The sequence below is a fragment of the Musca domestica genome, unplaced genomic scaffold (assembly GCF_030504385.1).
Source record: "Musca domestica strain aabys unplaced genomic scaffold, Musca_domestica.polishedcontigs.V.1.1 35, whole genome shotgun sequence".
In the NCBI taxonomy this organism is placed as follows: Eukaryota; Metazoa; Arthropoda; class Insecta; order Diptera; family Muscidae; genus Musca; species Musca domestica.
Genome location: NW_026712315.1, coordinates 6654212 through 6675753, shown reverse-complemented (window position 1 = coordinate 6675753; position 21542 = coordinate 6654212). Strand labels below are relative to the sequence as shown.

Genomic DNA, 21542 nt, shown 5'->3' with positions numbered 1-21542 from the left:
GGTCGAATGGCGGCAGATGATGTCTCGCCTTGTTGATCCTGCAGGATTTTGTGGGGAAAATAATACATGCTCAAATGGTGGGGAATTTTCGGAGCTCCGTAGGATTTTTAGACTCCATTTCAAGGTTAGGGTATCCGAAAAGGATGTGAAAATTTGCTTAGACGACAACGTTTAATTTTGTTTTTTTATAATGTATTAAGAACAAAAACAACAATAAAATAAAGTTAAAATTCGTATGAATATTAAGTGTGAACATAAAACAAGGAGGAGTTTTTATCTTTCTTAATGTATCTCCCAATTGTTGTAACTGTCTACAAAGTTGCATTGTTGAGCAAAGTTATTGTTTAAGTAATACAAAATTTAAATATTTTATGTGAATTCGAAAATCCTTAAAAAAAATTTTAAAATCTGAAAAAAAATTCAAAAAAAAATTAGTTCCTTGGTCCTTGAAAACATTTTTTTTTCAAAAATCCTTAAAAAAATAAAAAAATCCGCGTTTGTCAGCCCTTGGAAAAATATTTAAAAAAAAATTCGCGTTTGTTTGTGCCTTAAAGTAGTAGTACTCTAAAAACCTATGTTTGTTGGTCCTCAAAAAATATATATTTAAAGAAATCCATATATGTTGGTAGTTGGAAAAAATATTTTTTTAAAAATCTATATTTGTTCATTTTCGGAACAAAAAATATTGTTAAAATTATGCACGTTTGTTGGTCCTTAGAAAAAAAAATACAGGGTGAGATGAAAAACCAACCAACCAAGATACAACCAACTTCAGACTGCTCTAAGCCACTCGTCCGACAGCTTATTAAAATTATTATTGTTTACAAGCGGACAAAAGCATTTTGGTGAGAACTTTCCCGAAAAAAAGTTATTCGTGATGGAATTTTTTAGTTGGAAAACCACAAGTGGCTATCGTAAGAGCATTCCAGTATTTGAATGTGAATAAATTTTTTTGTGTCTCTTACCATTGCTCATTACCGGGATACTGGTAGCGTAGCCCGACGTCAAGGAAATGGAAGAAGAAAACAGCAACCTCAACAGAAATGGTTCGAAAAGTAAAGAAACTGAAAATGTGCACCTTCGGTTGGCAACCAGAACTCAAGCGCCGCCCATGGCGATTGTGTGGGCCGCCATAATAGCCGATGGTCGCTCCGGTCCTATTAATCGACCGTGGCATCAGAATAAATGCCTGGGGGTGTATTAAAGCCTTGGGCACGCAAACATTTTGGCAGCAGACCTTGGACTTTCCAACAGGACTCAGCACCATCGCACTCAGCACGCGCCACCCAAGAATGGTTACAAAATTAGGTTCCTTGCTTCATTTCCAGCGCACAATGGCCACCAAAATGTCCGTTGAATTATCGTGTTTGGAGTTTTTTGGAAAGCAAGGTTGGCACTAAAAAATACCAAAATGGACAAAAATATCGCAGAGCAACATTCGGGCAGTGTGTGACGGTTTCACTGGCCGCTTGAAAATCATAATTCGTGCCAAAGGTGACCAAGTCGAACAAGTCTAAACTTATTCTGAAATTTAATGCTATTTCCGACATTTTTTGCAATCATTCAATAAAATTAAAAAATATGTAAAAATTATGCCGTTTGTAGTTTTTTTATCTCCCCCTGTATTTTTAAAAATATCCAAGTTGGTTGATCTTTGGAAAATATAATTTCCAAAAAGTCTACGAATGTTGGTCCGTAGAAAGAATATTCTTTAAAAAAAAATACCACAAACAAAGGTCTTGAAAAAAAGTATTTTTAAAAAATTAACTTTTCTTGGTGCTTGGAAAATATATTTAAAAAAATGTTGGTCTTTAGAAAAAATATTCTTTAAAAAAATCCACATTTGTTAGTCCTAGAATAAAAAGAAAATTAAAAATATCCCAGTTTTTTTGTCCTTGGAATAATTATTCTTTGAAAAGTCCCCATATTTTATAAAATATCCAAGTTTTTCGGCCATCAAAAAAATATTTTTAAAAACCCACATTTGTTGGTCCTTTAAAAAAATTATTTTTAAAAAATCCACGCATGTTGATCCTTGCAAAAAAATTTTTAAAAAAAAATCCTTGTTTTGTTGGACCTTGTAAAAATTTAAAAAAAAAATATCCAAGTTGTTGGTACTTGGAAAAAAATATTTAAAAAAAACTTTGTTTGTTGGTCCTTGGAAAAAATATTTTTAAGAATATCCAAGTTGTTGGTCCTTGGAAAAAAATATTCTTTTAAAAGTCCACAATTGTTTGTACTTTGAAAAAATATTTTTTCAAAAATCTTTGTTTTATTGGTCCGTGGAAAAATATTTTTAAAAATATCCAAGTTGTCGGTCCTTGAAGAAAAAAATATTCTTTAAAAAGTCCATGTTTCTTGATCCTTAGAAAAAATATTCTTTAAAAAATCCACATTTTTTGGTCCATGGAAAAATATTTTTTAAAAAATATCCAAGTTTGTTGATCCTTGGATAAAAAAGATTATTAAAAATAACAAAGTTTTTTGGTCTTTGGAAAAAATATTTCTTGGTCATTTGTTGGTCCTTGGAAAAATATTCTTATAAAAATCCACGGTTTTTGGTCCATGGAAAAAATAATTTTAAAAAACCAAATTTGTTGGTCCTTTGAAAAAAAAAATAATTTTTAAAAAATCCACACTTGTTGATCCTTTGAAAAATTTATAAAAAAAAACTTTGGTCCTTGGAAAAAATATTTTTCAAAATATTCAAGTTGTCGGTCCTTAAAAAAAAAATATTCTTTGAAAAGTCCACGTTATTTGGTCATGAGAAAAAATATTCTTTGAAAAGTCCCCTTTTGTTGGTCCTTGGAAAAATATTCTTTAAAAAATCCACGTTTGTTGGTCTTTGAAAAAAAAAATATTCTTAAAAATATCCCAGTTTTTTGGTTCTTGGCAAAAATATTTTTTTAAACATATCCATGTCCTTGAAAAAATATTTTTCAAAAAATCCACGCTTGTTGATCCTTGGAAAAATTATTTAAAAAAATCTTTGTTTGTTGGTCCTTGGTAAAAAATATTCTATAAAAAGTCCACATTTGTTGGTCCTTAAAAATATATTAAAAAAAAATCCACTCTTATTTGTCCTTGGAAAAAGAATTCTTTAAAAATCCATATTTGATGGTTCATGGAAGAAATATTCTTTAAAAAGTCCACATTATTTGGTCCTTAGAAAAAAAATTATTTTAAAAAATCTACGTTTGTTGGTCCGTGGATAAAAAAAATATTTTTCAAAATATCCAAGTTTTTTGGTACTTGGAACAAGTATATTGGTTCGTGGAAAAAATATCTTTAAAAACCTACACTTGTTAGTCCTTAGAAAAAAATATTTAAAAAAAACATCCACGTTTTTCCATCCTTGGAAAAATTATTCATGAAAAAAATCTATGTTTGTGGATCTTTGGAAAAAATATTACTTAAAAAATCCTCGATTTTTCGTCCTTGGCAAAATTATTCTTTAGAAAGTTCCATGCAAAAAATACACTTTAAAAAATTCAAATTTGTTGGTCCTTGGAAACATATTTTTTAAAAAGCCCACATTAGTAGGTCCTCAAAAATATCCTTTTAAAAATTCGCGTTTGTTTCCCCTTGGAAAAAACATCCTTACAAAAATTCACATTTATATTTCTTTGGGAAAATAATATTTGGAGAATCCAAATATTTTGAGCCTTAATTTTTTTCTTAAAAAAAACGTTTTTTGATCCTTGAGAAAACATTTTTTAAAATTTTTTTTTAAAAATCCACATTTCTCCCAAAACAAATATTCATTGAAGTTGTTGCTTTCCGTCACTCAAAAAAATATCATTTTTCGCTTACTTATTATCCTGTTTTTTGTTCTTCTATTTACAGTCTCCTAGTCCTGCTATGAATCGTATGGGATTGGCATTGCGAACATTATTGGTTGCTGATAATTCAAGCTGTTTAAAAGATAGAAAAGTAAGTAGCAAAAACATACACACAACCCATTCCCACACATACACCCAAACATCTGACACCGTAGCCACAAAAACCAATTTCAATCCATTGCCTCCCACATTTCCGGTATTGACCATGGCCAAACGTATTTCCGTCTAAAAGCAATCGGGAATAAAAAAAAAAACTCAATAAATTATGTAAAGTGCATGACGACGACCATTCGGCCGAGATAAATACATTGAGTGTTCGGTTAATTTATTTCAAGTAGAATGATAAATATCCTTCCGGAACTATCCATTTATTCTTGTCCATAAACGGGCGAGTAATCATTGATGAGAATAAAAAATCACTGCAAATAACCAGTGTTCCGCAGAGATTGTCGGCTAAGCATACACACAATTGATGGCACTACCGGAAATGATTTTTAATTAATTTACAGAGCAATTCCACAAAATATCCTTTCGAAAAAAAAAAACGGGAGAAAATATTGGAGTTTTCACTGACTCATTCAAACACTGAAACTTTATTTGTCTACGATATTCAGTAAATATCCGAACACCCCCACACCCTTTCATATGATTCTATACATCCTTCACACTTTCATCTGTTCCGTAATTCCAGGTCTCCGGCAAACTTATCCGCAAATGTGCCCCCGGTACGGAATTTGTTGACTGGCTGGTAAATCTATCGTCCATTGTTCATACCCGGGCCCAAGCGGCTGGTATGTGGCAGGCTTTGTTGGAAGAAGGAATTCTATCACATGGTAAGTAAACTCTATAAACAAAATATAAATGAAAATTCCCTTCCCTCTCCAAGATTTTTTTTTCATAAAACTCATAAAGATCAGAATGAAGAAGAATGAGCTTTTTCTGCCCTCTTCTAAAGAATACGAAGAAGAGGAAGAGCATCTTCTTTTGCTCCTCTTCTATAAAAGAGGACAAAAGAAGGACCTTCTTCTGCTCCTCTCTTCTATAGAAGAGGACAAACAAGAAGAAGGACCTTCTTCTGCTCCTCTCTTCTATAGAAGAGGACAAACAAGAAGAAGGACCTTCTTCTGCTCCTCTCTTCTATAGAAGAGAACAAACAAGAAGAAGGACCTTCTTCTGCTCCTCTCTTCTATAGAAGAGGACAAATAAGAAGAAGGACCTTCTTCTGCTCCTCTCTTCTATAGAAGAGGACAAACAAGAAGAAGGACCTTCTTCTGTTCCTCTCTTCTATAGAAGAGGACAAACAAGAAGGACCTTCTTCTGTTCCTCTCTTCTATAGAAGAGGACAAACAAGAAGGACCTTCTTCTGTTCCTCTCTTCTATAGAAGAGGACAGACAGGAAGAAGGACCTTCTTCTGCTCCTCTTCTATAGAAGAGGACAACAAACAAGAAGAAGGACCTTCTTCTGCTCCTCTTCTATAGAAGAGGACGACAAACAAGAAGAAGGACCTTCTTCTGCTCCTCTTCTATAGAAGAGAACAAAGAAGAAAACGGACCTTCTTCTGCTCCGCTATAAGAGAGGACAAACAAGGAAAATAACCTTCTTCGGCACTCTTCTATAGAAGAGGAGGACGAAGAAGAAGGACCTTCTTCTGCTCCTCTCTTCTATAGAAGAGGACAAACAAGAAGAAGGACCTTCTTCTGCTCCTCTCTTCTATAGAAGAGGACAAACAAGAAGAAGGACCTTCTTCTGCTCCTCTCTTCTATAGAAGAGGACAAACAAGAAGAAGGACCTTCTTCTGCTCCACTCTTCTATAGAAGAGGACAAACAAGAAGGACCTTCTTCTGTTCCTCTCTTCTATAGAAGAGGACAAACAAGAAGGACTTTCTTCTGCTCCTCTTCTATAGAAGAGAACAAACAAGAAGGACTTTCTTCTGCTCCTCTTCTATAGAAGAGAACAAACAAGGAAAAGAACCTTCTTCGGCACTCCTCTATAGAAGAGGAGGATGAAGAAGAAGAAGAAGGAGACCTTCTTCTGCTCCTCTATAGAAGAAGATAAGGAAGAAGAAGGCGACCTTCTTCGGCTCCTCTATAGAAGAGGAGGGCGAAGAAGAAGGAGACCTTCTTCGGCTCCTCTATAGAAGAGGAGGGCGAAGAAGAAGGAGACCTTCTTCGGCTCCTCTATAGAAGAGGAGGGCGAAGAAGAAGGTGACCTTATTCGGCTCCTCTATAGAAGAGGAGGGCGAAGAAGAAGGAGACCTTCTTCGGCTCCTCTATAGAAGAGGAGGGCGAAGAAGAAGGAGACCTTCTTCTGTTCCTCCATAGAAAAGGAGAAAGAAGGAGACCTTCTTCCGTTCTTTCATAGAAGAGAAAGAAGAAGAAGAAAAAGGAGATCTTCTTCGGCTCCTCCATAGAAGAGGAGGAAGAAGGAAACCTTATTCTGCTCTTCCATAGAAGAGGAGGAAGACGGAGACCTTCTTCTGCTCCTCCATAGAAGAGAAGGGCGAAGAAAAAGGAGACCTTCTTCTGCTTCTCTATACAAGAGGAACAAGAAGGAGACATTCTTCTGTTCCTCCATAGAAAAGGAGAAAGAAGGAGACCTTCTTCCGTTCTTTCATAGAAGAGAAAGAAGAAGAAGAAAAAGGAGATCTTCTTCGGCTCCTCCCTAGAAGAGGAGGAAGAAGGAGACCATCTTCTGCTCCTCCATAGAAGAATAGGAAGAAGAAGAAGGAAGGAGGACACCTTCTCCTGAAGGTCTCTCGGTCCTTGAGAAATATTCTTTAATAAATTGAACTTTGCTGCTCTGTGAGTCCTTAAAATTTGCTCTAAAAGTTCTTGAAAAATATTTTTTTTAAATCCACGTTTTCGCTTCTGATAATGACCTTCTTTTGCTCTCCCATAGAAGGGGTTTAAGAGGAAGGTATTTTTGGTCTTTTATGGAAAATAACGATAGATGGGAAAAGAAAAAAAAATGATAGAAGAGGGCGAATAAAAAGGACCTTCTACTGCTCTTTTACAGATAAAGATCAAGGAGGTCTTGCCTCCCTCTTCACCCACAAAAGACCACCAAAAAGGTCATAGGAAACCAAAAAGTTATTCTACTCTAAAACCCCAAACAGTCATCTCCCAGAGATTACCAAAAGGTTTGCTTCAAGAGCAAAACAGAGGGAAGATTTTATTCTCCCCTTCTGCGCAGCATTCAAATAAATCAATATTTCAATCCCAAACTTAAAGAAAAGGGTGAGGGGTTTGATTGTTAAATCAATTCTATGATTTTTAAAGTCGTTTTGGTGTCACATGGCCTCCATGGTACCCCCGAAAATATGCATACAAACGCACATTGAGATTGTGTTTGGACCCCCTTTCCTTCCATCCCCTTCTTCCCCCTTTCCCCCCTTCCCATCCGCCATCAAACCATAAAAATCTTAAAACAAGCAATTTTTGGTTTTTTATGATTTCTCCTTTTTTATTTTCATTTCCTATTCCGTTTATTTTATTGTCATTTACTTAGGATTCCCTTTTTATTTCCATTTCATTCATGTGTGTGTAACACTTTTCCTTTTCTCTTTTTTTCTTCCAACGATTTCCAGTTAACAAGGAACAACCCTTTAAGGACAAATGTTTTCTCTATCGATTTCGTGTTGACGAAGAAGGTACCGCTGGCGGTTCGCCCTCCGCTGATGACATTAATGCAGCCAATGAACACATACGTGAAAACCTAAGCACACTCTTCCAGCGCGGTCCGGATGCTACGCTGCGTATGATATTACGTAAACCGTAAGTATTCAAATGATGGTGGGTAAAAAAAGTAGAAGAGTTGGATGAGAGGGGGAGCACGGTTCCGAAAAAACAACAAAGTACGAGAAATATAAAAAAAATCGTTGAAAGGAAAACACATAAAAACAGGAAACGTTTTATGGTTGCTAGCAAATAAAGATATTATCAGGATTAGGGTAAACTAACTGACAAGGGATCAAAGGAAGAGAGGGCGAAGTGGGCGGGGGTGGTTGGTTCGTTAAAAAGATTTAATAAACTACGGATATGGACGTTTTGTTTTTCCATACAGAGATAATGACTTGATTATTCTTTGATGTTTTCAGTCAGGCAATGCATTAAAGAGATTTTCAGTCAGAGGTTTTGAGGGACAGGTTGTCATTTGTAGTTAACCCACATGGCGAAGGATAATTTATTTATGTCTTTTATTTGTTGTTAATTTTTTTCCATCTTCTTTTTAGTTCACATGAACGCACCCCCGAAGAACTGGAATTAGTTTTCGAAGAACTTCTACACATAGCAGCATTATCACATTTATCGACGAGTATTAAGCGGGAACTATCATCGATTATTGTTTTCGAGGCCCATGCTCAAGCTGGAACAATATGTAAGTAAAACAAAGGGAAGAAATAAAAATTAAAGTAAGGAAATATTACATCTTTAACATTAATTATGAATCTTAAAAAAAATCCACAATATCCTTGAAAAAAAAAAAAAAGAATATTTTCCAAAATTTAAGAGAAAAACAAGTAAAAAACATTAAGTTCGGCCGGGCCAAACTTTTAATACCCTCCACCTTAGGGTAAAAGAAACATTAGAAGAAATGTGGCAAAAATCATTAAAATGCCGAATATCGGGAGGTACCGTTATATGGGGGCTACACCAAAACGTGAACCTATGTTTCGCCACACGAACTAGGACCTATTATGACCCACAAATATCAATTTTTAGACAAATCAGTGAAAAAATGTGGCAAAAACCATCAAAATACCAAATATCGGGAGGTACCGTTATAAGGGGGCTATATCAAATCATGGACCCATGCATGCAATGTTTCGCCACCGAAGCTGGAATCCATTATGACCAACAAATACCAATTTTCAGACAAATCCGTGAAAAAATGTGGCAAAAAAACTAAAATACCGAATATCGGGAGGTACCTTTATATGGGGGCTATACCACAACGTGGACCTATACATGCAATGTTTTGCCACACGCTCAGGGACCCGTTATGTCCTACAAATACCAATTTCCAGACAAATCCGTGAAAAAATGTGGCATAAATCATCAAAATACCGAATATCGGGATGTACCGTTATATGGGGACTATACCAGAACGTGGACCGATACATCTCATTTTCAATACCAACCATCCTAGACACAATGCAAATAGCTCTGCTAAGTTTTGGCACTCTACGTCAAATAATGTGGGCTGTATTGTGATTTCAACAGACAGACGTACAGACAGACAGACGGACATAGTTAAATCGACTTAGAATTTTATGTTGATTATGAATATCTATACTTTATGGGGTCTAAGACGAATATTTAAGGATGTTACAAACGGAATAACATAATATACCCTCCTTTCCAAGGTGGAGGGTATAAAAATAAAAATGATAACTAATTGTTATAAAGGTTTAAAATATTTTTAAAAAATATTAATCGACCGTGGCATTAGAATAAATGCCGAATATTATCGCGAACATATTCTGGAGGGTGTACTAAAGTCTTGGGCACGCAAACGTTTGGCCGCAGACCTTAAACATTCCAACAGGACTCAGCACGCGCCACCCAAGAATGTTTACAAAATGACGTTACTCGCGATTCTTTCCAGGGCACCATTGACCAACAAAATCTCCGTATACCAATCCGTTGGACTATTGTGTCTGGAGTATTTTGGAAAACAAGGTTGGCACTAAAAAATACCAAAGTGTCGATCACCTCAAGCAAGCGTTTCGCCGGGAATGGGCCAAAATACCGCAGAGCAACATTCGGGCAGCGTGTGACGGTTTCATTGGTCGTTTGAAGGCCATAATTCGTGCCGAAGGCGACCAATTCGAACAAATCTAACCTTTTTTCTAAAATTTGATACTATTTCCGATTCATTCAATAAAATTAAAAAAAAATGTAAAAATTATGGCGTTTGACTTTGTTGCAGTTTGTTTTTATCTCATCGGGTCTCATCGATATAATGGTTGTAGAACCTAGGTCTCTCTGACCAAATCTGTTTCAGAACATTTGGAATCGATCTCCGGTTTTTCGTCAGTCTGTCCTTCGATAATTCTCGAAAGAAGTATCCGTTTGGTACATCCTAGTATTATTATCGAATTTAGATCGAGATAGGCAATATTGATACAATTCTTCTGAGAACATATTTTAAAGAAGACACGTTTGTTGTACAGGCAGTTCTTGGAAACATATTCATAAACAATTCACATTTATTCAACAGGGAGTTCTTCATTTTTATACCCTACACCACAAGGTGGTCAGGGTAATCTATCTTTGTACATTTGTTTGTAACAGGCAAAAGAAAACGAGATAGACACATAGTTCATTTTAATAATCTGCATAGAATCACATTCTGAGTCGATTTATTAATGTCCGTCCGTCTGTCCGTCCGTCCGCCCGCCTGTTTATGTATTTTTGTAAACAAAGTACAGTTCGCATTTAATGCCCTATCCAGATGAAATTTTGCCCAAATTATTTGTTTGGCCCAAGGACGAACCCTATTGAAATTGGAGATAATCGGACCTGAAAATAAGTATGCCAAATTTGATCGAAATCGGTTCAGATATAGCTATAGATCCCATATATATTGTTCATCCGATTTGTTATTTTTGTCCTCCGCACCCGTAATATGCACTCTGTAACAACAATATTTGGGGAAATATATCAAATACAGCTCAGAAATACATTTGCTAAATTTGATCGAGATCGGTTCAGATTTGGATATAGCTCCCATATATAACTTCGTCCGATTTACCTTTTATTGTGCACCAAACGTCTAATATTTGCCCAAATTGGATGAAATTTGGCACTTACGAGCGAATTGAGTCTAGAAGCTAGTATGTCAAATTTGGTGAAGATCGGTTCAGATATAGCTATAGCTGTAGCTCCCATTCATACTGTTCATCCGATTTGTCATATTTGTTACCCACAGCCGTAATATGCACTCCGTAACAACGATTTTCAGGGAAATATATCAAATACAGCTCAAAAATATCTTTGCCAAATTTTATCGGGATCGGTTCCGATTTCGATATAGCTCCCATACATATTTTTATCCGATTTCAAATTAAGTGTGCACCAAATTGGCAATACAAGTCCGAATTTAAAAGATACAAATGCTTCGGCTTATTTAGTCATTTGAACTTTAACTTATAATTATAATCATTGCGTGTATGATTGAATTCTCCCATAAAAACTCTTAATTGTTATGCGCAGCTTTACTAAATTAGCAAAGTGGTGTAGGGCATCATAAAGTCGGTCCCACCCGACTTTAAGACTTTCTTTACTGGTTTCTATTAAAAATCCACGTTAATTGACCAGGGAGTCCTTAAAACGAGTTTATAAAAATCATATTGTTCAGATGGTCCTTGAAAATATTTTCTTTAAAAATCCATGTTTATTAACCAGAGAATCCTTAAAAACATGATAATTAAAAACCCACGCTTTTTGACCAGGGAGACCTAGAATTGTTTTTCTATTAAGAGTTTGTTGAACCGGGAGTCTTTGGAAACATTTTTCTTAAAAAATCCACGTTTATCGACCAGAGAGTACTTGAAAATCGTTCTTAAAAATCCTGTTGGTTCAAGGGTCCTTGAAAACGTTTTCTTTAAAAAATCCACGTTTATCGACCAGAGAGTCCTTGAAAAGCGTTCTTAAAAATCCTATTGGTTCAAGGGTCCTTTAAAACGTTTTCTTTAAAAAATCCACGTTTACTGACCAGAGAGTCCTTGAAACATTTTCCTTAAAAAATCCTAGTTTGTTTACCAGGCAATCCTTTCATTTTTATAATAATCCACTTTTTTGACCTGGGTGTCCCTGAAGCATTTTCCCTAAAAAAGATCCATGTTTGTTAACCAGGGAGTTCTTGATTATTTTTAAACTCCGCATTTTTTAAAAAAGAAATCCATGAAACATTTTTCTTAAAAAATCCGCGTGTTTGGGCAGCAAGTCCCCGAAACATTTTTCTTTAAAACATCCGCGTTTTTACCAGGTCATTGAAACATTGTTCTTAAAAAAATCCGTGTTGTTTGTCCAGGAAGTCCTTGAAATATTTTTCGTTAAAACATCCGGGGTTTTTGACCGGGAGTCCTTGATATATTTTTCTTTAAAAATCCACGCTTGTTAACCAGGAAGTCCTTCAAACGAGTTCATAAAAATACCATTGGTAAGAGGGTCCTTGAAAATGTTTTTTTTTTTATTTTTAAATCCAAGTTTGTTAACATGATCTTAAAAAATCCACGTTTCTTGACCAGACAGTCCTTTTAAACGTGATCATAAAAACCGCGCTCATTAACCAGAAAGTCCTTAATTTTTTTCTATAAAAAAAATTTACGTTTGTTGACTCGAGAGTCCTTGGAAACATCTTCTTAAAAAATCCTCATTTTTTGTCTGGTCAACAGACGTTTTTGAAACATTTTTTTTAAAGATCCGCGTTTTTTGACCTGTTAGTCCTGGAAGCAATAGAGTACTTAAAAAATTGTTCTTAAAAAATCCAGGGAGTCCTTGGAAAAATTTTCTTACAAAAATGCACTTTTTTGAACAGGGAGTCCTTTTAACGGATTCGTAACAATCCTGTTTGTGAGAGTCCTTGAAAATGTTTTCACGTTTATTGTCCTTGACAAATAATTGATGAAATCCATAAATCAACTCTAATCGTTGAAAAAAGTCTATTTTTTCCAAATATCAGGAACTAAACTCTGTTGCTTCTTGCAAAATCTTTTTTTTTGTAAAGCTCCGCTAGTCCTTAATAAATAAAAAAATAACAAACAAAAACATCCAATTTTTTTTGCCAAAAAAACACATTCTGTCTCCATTTTGCTCCGGATATTCGGATCCATATTGGTTTCATAATTCCTTTAAAATATTGCAAGCCCTTTTTAACGTGACCTATCTTTGTTTATCTTCCAAGTCCCCTCCCCCTTTTTTCTGCTCCACTTGTTTCCCCACAGTAAAAATTGACGTTTACTTTCTATGCATCCATTGCTCGTCAATTAAACGAACAAAGTTTCCGGGAAAAAGTTTTACCTGTTCATCGTTTGTATCATTCTATAGTAACAATGTTGTTGTTGTTTTTCCCATTCATGATAGAAACTTTGTTTAGCCCCTAGTTTTGCCGGTCATAGAGGGATGTACTCACCGGCATTGATGTATATGTATGTGTGTGTGTATACATAGCTGTGCTGTTGTTTGCATTTAGCCCCGGCGAAAAAATAAGTTCGAAATATATACTACTTTCCAGAGAACGGCCCTTGTAAGCCATCATCCACACCAAATATGCCTGATGAGCCGCTTAACCAACGGCGAAACGCGTCGCATAGTGGTGAGTGTGTGATAGTGTCTATCTGGCTTTCCTTTTCACTGCAAATTTCAGATCATTAAGCTCGTCTCGAAAGAGAAAACAAACACATAGAAAAAAAGTTTGGTTTATAGTTAATTAAATACCTTAAGCTAAAAGAATCTGTATTAAAGTTTAACACAATTAAACTTTGTCATTGTTATGCTAAACAAAAACGAAGGCAGGAACAATAAACAACAACAAAAGCTACTGCCGCACTACAACAAAACACATCATAAACAAATACTTGAAGAGCAGTCTCAGCCTTTTCATCCTTCCAAACAACCCAAAATTAAAAACGAGAAATAAGCATTTTTTATTGAAACCCCCAACGAAGGTGGTGCAGAGAAAGCAGAACAACAAAAAATCATTTAATTTTTTTTTTTTTGGGGGAATTGAAATTTTTTTAAAAACAAGTAAAAAAGCTCTAAGTTCGGCCGGGCCGAACTTTGAATACCGTCCACCATTTGGAACGAATTTGGCAATTCTCAAAAGCAATAAAATCCGTTAAACATTCTATTAAAATCTTAAAAATACCGAATGTAGCTATTATATTAGGTTCTATACGACGACGTGGACCTGCGTAGGTAACATTTGTCATAAGCCATTACAATATTCAAATACGAAACTTAAAAAAAAAATTGGTTATAATGTCGATAAAATCAAAATACCGAATATCGGGAGGTACCGTTGTGTGGGGGCTATACGAAGGCGTGGACCTGCACAGACAATTTTCTGTCGTAGGCTGTAGTATCTATTACGAACTTCAAATATCAAATTTGAAACAATTCCGGTGACTAAATGTCACTAAAATCATTAAAATACCGAATATCGGGAGGTACCGTTGTATAGAGGCTATACGAAGACGTGGACATGCACAGACAATTTTCTGTCGTAGACTGTAGTATTCATTACGAACTTCAAATATCAAATTTAAAACAATTCCGGTGACTAAATTCGCTAAAATCATCAAAATTCTGAATATCGGGAGGTACCGTTATATGGGGGCTCTACGAAGACGTGAACTTGCACAGACAATTTTCCATCTTAGGCTGTAGTATCCATTTCGAACTTCAAATACCACATTTGAAAATATTCCGGTGAATAATGTCGCTAAAATCATCAAAATTCCGAATATCGGGAGGTACCGTTGTATGGAGGCTATACGTAGACGTGAACTTGCACATACAATTTTCCATCTTAGGCTGTAGTATCCATTTCGAACTTCAAATACCAAATTTGAAAATATTCCGGTGAATAATGTCGCTAAAATAATCAAAATACCGAATATCGGGAGATACCGTTATATGGGGGCACTACGAAGACGTGGACCTGCACAGACAATTTTCCGTCTTAGGCTGTATTATTCATTTCAAACTTCAAATACTAAATTTGAAACTATTCCGGTGAACAAATTCGCTAAAATCATCAAAATACCGAATATCGGGAGGTACCGTTATATGGGGGCTATACCAAAACGTGGACCTACAAGGCCCATTTTCAATACCAAAAGTCCTGCAGACATAACATACATTTGAGCAAACTTTTATCAATCTAGTTCAATTCGTTCGGAAGCTAGAGTGATTTCCAAAGACGGTCAGGCGGACGGACATCGCTAAATCGACATAGAATTTTATGCTGATCAAGAATATGTATACTTTGTGGGGTCTAAAATGTGTATCTCGAGGTGTTACAAACGGAATGACAAACTTAATATACCCTCCATACTATGGCGGAGGGTATAAAAAGTTTAAGGAATGTGGGGGTGGGAGAGAAAATAATTTTACTCCCCAGATGCAATGCCGGTTTATGCGTTCACCTCTCATTTAATTGGTTTGCTTTGTTATTTACTTTTCTTTTCCTCTTATCTCTCCCTTTCTTTGTTTTTTCTCCACTCTTCATAACTGCCTCCCAATGGCGAAATTCCATCGACATCCATCCAACCAACCATACATCCATCCATCCATCTATCGTCGACTGCCTCTGACACAAAATAGTATTCAGCCAAGGTGACGAGGGACGTTCGTGGTACATCATCCTGAAAGGATCTGTGGATGTGGTGATACATGGCAAAGGTACTGTGGCCACCCTTAAAAGCGGCGATGATTTTGGTAAACTGGCTTTGATTAACGACGCACCCAGGTGAGTTACGTGAAATTATTTGCGTGAGAATGTATGTGTGTGTCCTGGTATGTGTGAATATAAATGCGGGTGTAAATTTGTGTGGGTGAGTGCGTGCGGGTGTGTGACTCGGGTGAAGTCAATTGCTGTTGTGAATGTTTAAAAGACTCCTGTTGCGCTCTGATGCTGCGGGGAATTCCCATTGTATAGCAAGGCGTTATTTTTCGAGCGGGATGTGTTTTATAACAAGATATGGGATATTCCATAATATCCTAGGAATAAGATACGAGGAAAACCATACTATGCTAGGAAAACCAGGTAACCTATCCTAAAAATTTTAGCAATAACAAAATATTGATATAAAAAAAAATATCTTTAAAAAATCCACGAAAACCAATTCATGAAAATCCATGGAAAACGCCAAGCTTAATTTTTCTATGATCCTTTGCATGGATGCCCCCATATAGCCATTATTAGTATGCCTACCGGTTATCCGCAGGTGGTTTCATGAAATAGAAATTCCATTCCATTTTCAGTGAATATGATTGAGCTGTTCTCATTATCAATGGGAGATAGGGGAGGGGATATAAAAATTTAATTATGAAGACTTATGCCGGCACCCTTTGTGCCACCTTGTCCACCCCGACAATCCTCGACGATTTGGTATTTTACCATAATTTGCATAGAACGCACAAAGTTTATTATCAAAGGTGTAATTAGATATTAGATAATTTCGGAAGAGTTTTCATTAACTTTTCAATTTGTTTTGTTTTAGGGGCGAAAGCTGGCGAAAGTGTACTCCATAATTGTCGCTTTTAATTAATCGTTAAGCAACGAAGTAATCTTAATTAAAATGGAAAAATTGTGAGCAAAAAGAGATTTTGTCATTGGCAGTTTTGTAGTTATAGTTAGGTAGAGGAATCTCAATAATCTATTAATTAAAAGTTTAGTAATTGTTGTATGGACATGTCCATTGCAGAATATTGTCGATGTAGTCTTCAACCAGTCAAACGTTTGAATATAAATATCAGGTTAATCGTATCGTTATGAAGCTGTCCCATTAAGAACGGGACAACTTGACGTATAAGTAATGTTATAACAAATATCCATAGTATGTATACGCAACCTAGTACTTCAAAAAAAACGACTATTGTAAGGGCACATTCCAAATATGTCCTTTGTGTAGAGGACCGTCAATACTTCTTTTCCAGAAAACGAAATGTGAAATAAGAATACTACAAATGTTCAAAAGGTCTTCTATAGCTGAAAACCCTTAAGCTCTTTCCTACACTGAAGATATTCTACTCTCTAGATAGAAGACCATTTGAAGCTTTTCAGTAGGAGTTTCTACCGACAGAAGATCTTCTACAACTGTTCTAGGGCTAGAAGACCTGCTGAAACTCTTCTATGACCAGTCGACCTTATGTAGCTCTGCTATAGCCAGAAGGTCTTCTATACTAAGAAGCTCCTTTATATACATAGAAGACCAGCTGAAGCTCTTCTATACATAGAAGACCAGCTGAAGCTCTTCTATACATAGAAGACCAGCTGATGCTCTTCTATACATAGAAGACCAGCTGATGCTCTTCTATACATAGAAGACCAGCTGAAGCTCTTCTATACATAGAAGACCAGCTGAAGCTCTTCTATACATAGAAGACCAGCTGATGCTCTTCTATACATAGAAGACCAGCTGATGCTCTTCTATACATAGAAGACCAGCTGATGCTCTTCTATACATAGAAGACCAGCTGAAGCTCTTCTATACATAGAAGACCAGCTGAAGCTCTTCTATACATAGAAGACCAGCTGAAGCTCTTCTATACATAGAAGAACAGCTGAAGCTCATCTATACATAGAAGACCAGCTGAAGCTCATCTATACATAGAAGACCAGCTAAAGCTCATCTATACATAGAAGACCAGCTGAAGCTCTTCTATACATAGAAGACCAGCTGAAGCTCTTCTATACATAGAAGACCAGCTGAAGCTCTTCTATACATAGAAGACCAGCTGAAGCTCTTCTATACATAGAAGACCAGCTGAAGCTCTTCTATACATAGAAGACCAGCTGAAGCTCTTCTATACATAGAAGACCAGCTGAAGCTCTTCTATACATAGAAGACCAGCTGAAGCTCTTCTATACATAGAAGACCAGCTGAAGCTCTTCTATACAGAGAAGACCATCTGAAGCTCTTCTATACAGAGAAGACCAGCTGAAGCTCTTCTATACATAGAAGACCAGCTGAAGCTCATCTATACATAGAATACCAGCTGAAGCTCATCTATACATAGAAGACCAGCTGAAGCTCTTCTATACATAGAAGACCAGCTGAAGCTCTTCTATACATAGAAGACCAGCTGAAGCTCTTCTATACATAGAAGACCAGCTGAAGCTCATCTATACATAAAAGACCAGCTGAAGCTCATCTATACATAGAAGACCAGCTGAAGCTCATCTATACATAGAAGACCAGCTGAAGCTCATCTATACATAGAAGACCAGCTGAAGCTCTTCTATACATAGAAGACCAGCTGAAGCTCTTCTATACATAGAAGACCAGCTGAAGCTCTTCTATACATAGAAGACCAGCTGAAGCTCTTCTATACATAGAAGACCAGCTGAAGCTCTTCTATACATAGAAGACCAGCTGAAGCTCTTCTATACATAGAAGACCAGCTGAAGCTCTTCTATACATAGAAGACCAGCTGAAGCTCTTCTATACATAGAAGACCAGCTGAAGCTCTTCTATACATAGTAGACCTGTTGATGCCCTTCTGCACACAGAAGACCTTCGGAAAATCTTCCGTACACAGAAAACCTTTTGAAGCTCTTCTATACCAGAAGAACAGAAGGCCAGAAGATCTTCTGAAGCTCTTCTATGGCTAGAATACCTTCTGAAGCTCTTCTATACACAGAAGGCCGTCTGATGCTATTCTATGGCGAGAAGACTTTCGAAAGCTCTTCTATACACAGAAGACCTTCTGAAGCTCTTATATACCTAAAAGACCTTCTCAAGCTCTACTATGGCTGGAATACCTTCTGATGTTCTTCTATGGCTAGACGCCTTCTGAAGCTCTTTTATAGCCAGAAGACCTTCCGAAGCTCTTCTATAGCCAGAAAAACTTCTGAAGTTTTTCTATACCCAGAAGACCTTCTGAAGCTCTTCTATGGCTAGAATACCTTCTGAAGCTCTTCTATACACAGAAGACCTTCTGAAACTCTTCTATAGCCAAAAGACCTACTAAAGATTTTCTATAGTCAGAAGACTTGCTGAAACTCTTCTATGGCCAAAAGAACTGGTCAAGCTCTTCTATAGCCAGAAGACCTTCTGAAGCTCTTTTATAATCAGAAGACCTTCCGAAGCTCTTCTATAACAGAAGACCTTCTGCTATTCTATGGCGAAAAGACTTTCGAAAGCTCTTCTATACACAGAAGACCTTCTGAAGCTTTTCTATAGCCAGAAGACCTTCTGAAGGTCTTATATAGCTAAAAGACCTTCTGAAGCTCTTCTATACATAGAAGACCTGCTGATGCTGTACTATGAGTAAAATACCTGCTGATGCTCTTCTATGCATAGAAGACCTGCTGATGCTCTTCTATGCATAGAAGACCTGCTGATGCTCTTCTATGCATAGAAGACCTGCTGATGCTCTTCTATGCATAGAAGACCTGCTGATGCTCTTCTATGCATAGAAGACCTGCTGATGCTCTTCTATGCATAGAAGAACTGCTGATGCTCTTCTATGCATAGAAGACCTGCTGATGCTCATCTATGCATAGAAGACCTGCTGATGCTCTTCTATGAATAACAGACCTTGCCGTAGCTCTTCTCTACATAGAATATCTGCAGATGCTTTTCTATAGCCAGAAGACCTGCTGAGTCTCTTCTAAAGCCAGAAGATATTCTTAAGCTCTTCTATATATAGAAGTTCAGCCCCTATACATGGGAGTTCTGTTGACGCTTATCGATACTGTACACAGAAGACCAGCTGAAGCTCCTCTATGCATAGAAGACCTGCTGATGCTCTTCTATAGCCAGAAGATTTCCTGAAGCTCTTCTATAACCATAAAAACTTCCGAAACTCTTCTATACATTGAAGACCTCCTAAAACTCTTCTATGTATAGAAGACCTCCTGAAGCCCTTTCTTTTCTGAATGTGGAATATTTTTAATACCATCCTCAATATGTTCGCAATGCAATGCAGTTGTTTATTAATGGCTGCTTTCAATGCAACTTGACTGATAATTAAACTTTCCATTCAATTTTATTTCGAAACCAATACAAGGCTCCCAGTTAATAGCAATTTGGCTCAGCAATTCGATGAATAGTCGTTGCATAGTTTTGTTTTCTCTTTATTAAAGCCATTAGCATTTCGTTTACAATTCTGTGTATTTCCGGTTAAAATGAAATTAACTTTGGTAAAAAAAACTTTCACTCCCACACACACACACACCAATGAAAACCAATATATCCACTCAAAAAAAAAATAGAATCAATTCGTAACTATCCTCAACTAATTGATTACCACGTTATTGCCATTGGATGAAGACTACAAATGAACTTTGCGTGTGTGTGTGTTCGTGTGAATATTTAGTATCTCATTCTGCTGTAAGTACACATGCATATATATGTACATTTCAATGTTAAATTACATTAAATAACATTCACACGCAAATTCACACCAAAAAAAAAACACGTGAATTTTTCCATCTGTATGTTCGGTTGGACTCTGAATGAAGCTGTTGCTTTTAAATGCCCCAAAGCTGGAAACTACTATCCTACTGATTATCCCTTCCGCCACTACTGTAGAGAGTGGAAATGTATGTGTTTTCATGGTTGTAGTAAACAGACACGTTGTGCATGCCACTAACTTTGGGCAAAATGCAACGACAGCACAAAAAACCGAAAGTGGAGAACTGAACTGAACTGCACTGAACCAATTTTACCCCCCAATGCCTTACAACAGGATTAGTTTTTGAAATGCATCGTTTTGTCTGTATATTCACACACACTCTCACACACACGCAAACACATGCGGTGTGAGTGAGAGTCGGTTGTGTAAACGAGTGTCATACAGGCACACCATAGGAAAACCCTCGCTGAATGGTCGGTTACATTCTTCCATGGGGAATGAATTCACTTGACGTCGTTGCAAAGCACAGAGGCACGTTTTGAAATGATGAAATTTTATGGAATTTTTAATAAATTGTTTGACTTCGCTTTACAAACTGACGAGCGTCTATGTGGATGATGAATACACAAGTACTTATTTACAAGTCAAGGTCGAGGGAATTCTCGCTGGCTTGGCATGTTAATCGTCGGCAATGCAGGATGCAGGATATAAAGAGAAATTCTTTGAATTCCAGTAATCTATGGTATCAAAGACGCCCATAGTTTCCAAAAAAAAAAAAAAAAACTAAAGAGAAAAATGTAACGATAAAGAATCCCCAGTCTTAAATCTACAAAGAAAGACCAAGACAGTTGTCTATGTAGGGTAGCGCATCAGTAGGTCTCTTATATATAGAAAAGACATAGAAAACCTTCAGAAAGTTTTCTGGCTATAGAGGAACCTCAAAAGGTCTTTCGGCTATAAAAGAGCGTCAGAATGTCTTCTGACTATAGACAAGTTTCAGTAGGTCTTCTGACAATAGATGAGCTTCACAAGGTATTCTAGCCATATAAGATCTTTTAGCTTAAGAAGTTCTTCTATCCATAGAAGAGCTTCAGAAGGTCTTCTATCCATAGAAGAGCTTCAGAAGGTCTTCTATCCATAGAAGAGCTTCAGAAGGTCTTCTGTCAATAGAAAAGCTTCAAAAGGTGTTCTATCCATAGAAGAGCTTCATAAGGTCCTCTATCCATAGAAGAGCTTCAGAAGGTCTTCTATCCATAGAAGAGCTTCAGAAGGTCTTCTATCCATAGAAGAGCTTCAGAAGGTCTTCTATCCATAGAAGAGCTTCAGAAGGTCTTCTATCCATAGAAGAGCTTCAGAAGGTCTTCTATCCATAGAAGAGCTTCAGAAGGTCTTCTATCCATAGAAGAGCTTCAGAAGGTCTCCTATCCATAGAAAAGCTTCAGAAGGTCTTCTATCCATAGAAGAGCTTCAGAAGGTCTTCTATCCATAGAAGAGCTTCAGAAGGTCTTCTATCCATAGAAGAGCTTCAGAAGGTCTTCTATCCACAGAAGAGCTTCAGAAGGTCTTCTATCCACAGAAGAGCTTCAGAAGGTCTTCTATCCACA

General features: G+C 36.6%; 1 protein-coding gene across 3 annotated transcripts in view; it reads left to right on the top strand.

Annotated features, from left to right (window-relative positions):
* The window catches only part of LOC101899941 (rap guanine nucleotide exchange factor 4), a 310188-nt gene that overhangs the window by 254410 nt on the left and 34236 nt on the right, over positions 1–21542 (top strand). For all 3 annotated transcript variants that reach the window (XM_005190427.4, XM_059125688.1, XM_005190426.4), the window contains 5 exons: positions 3847–3933; positions 4534–4675; positions 7431–7617; positions 8076–8221; positions 15178–15322. In XM_005190427.4, coding sequence (XP_005190484.1) covers positions 3847–3933; positions 4534–4675; positions 7431–7617; positions 8076–8221; positions 15178–15322 — 707 coding nt within the window. The remainder of the gene's footprint in view (positions 1–3846; positions 3934–4533; positions 4676–7430; positions 7618–8075; positions 8222–15177; positions 15323–21542) is intronic.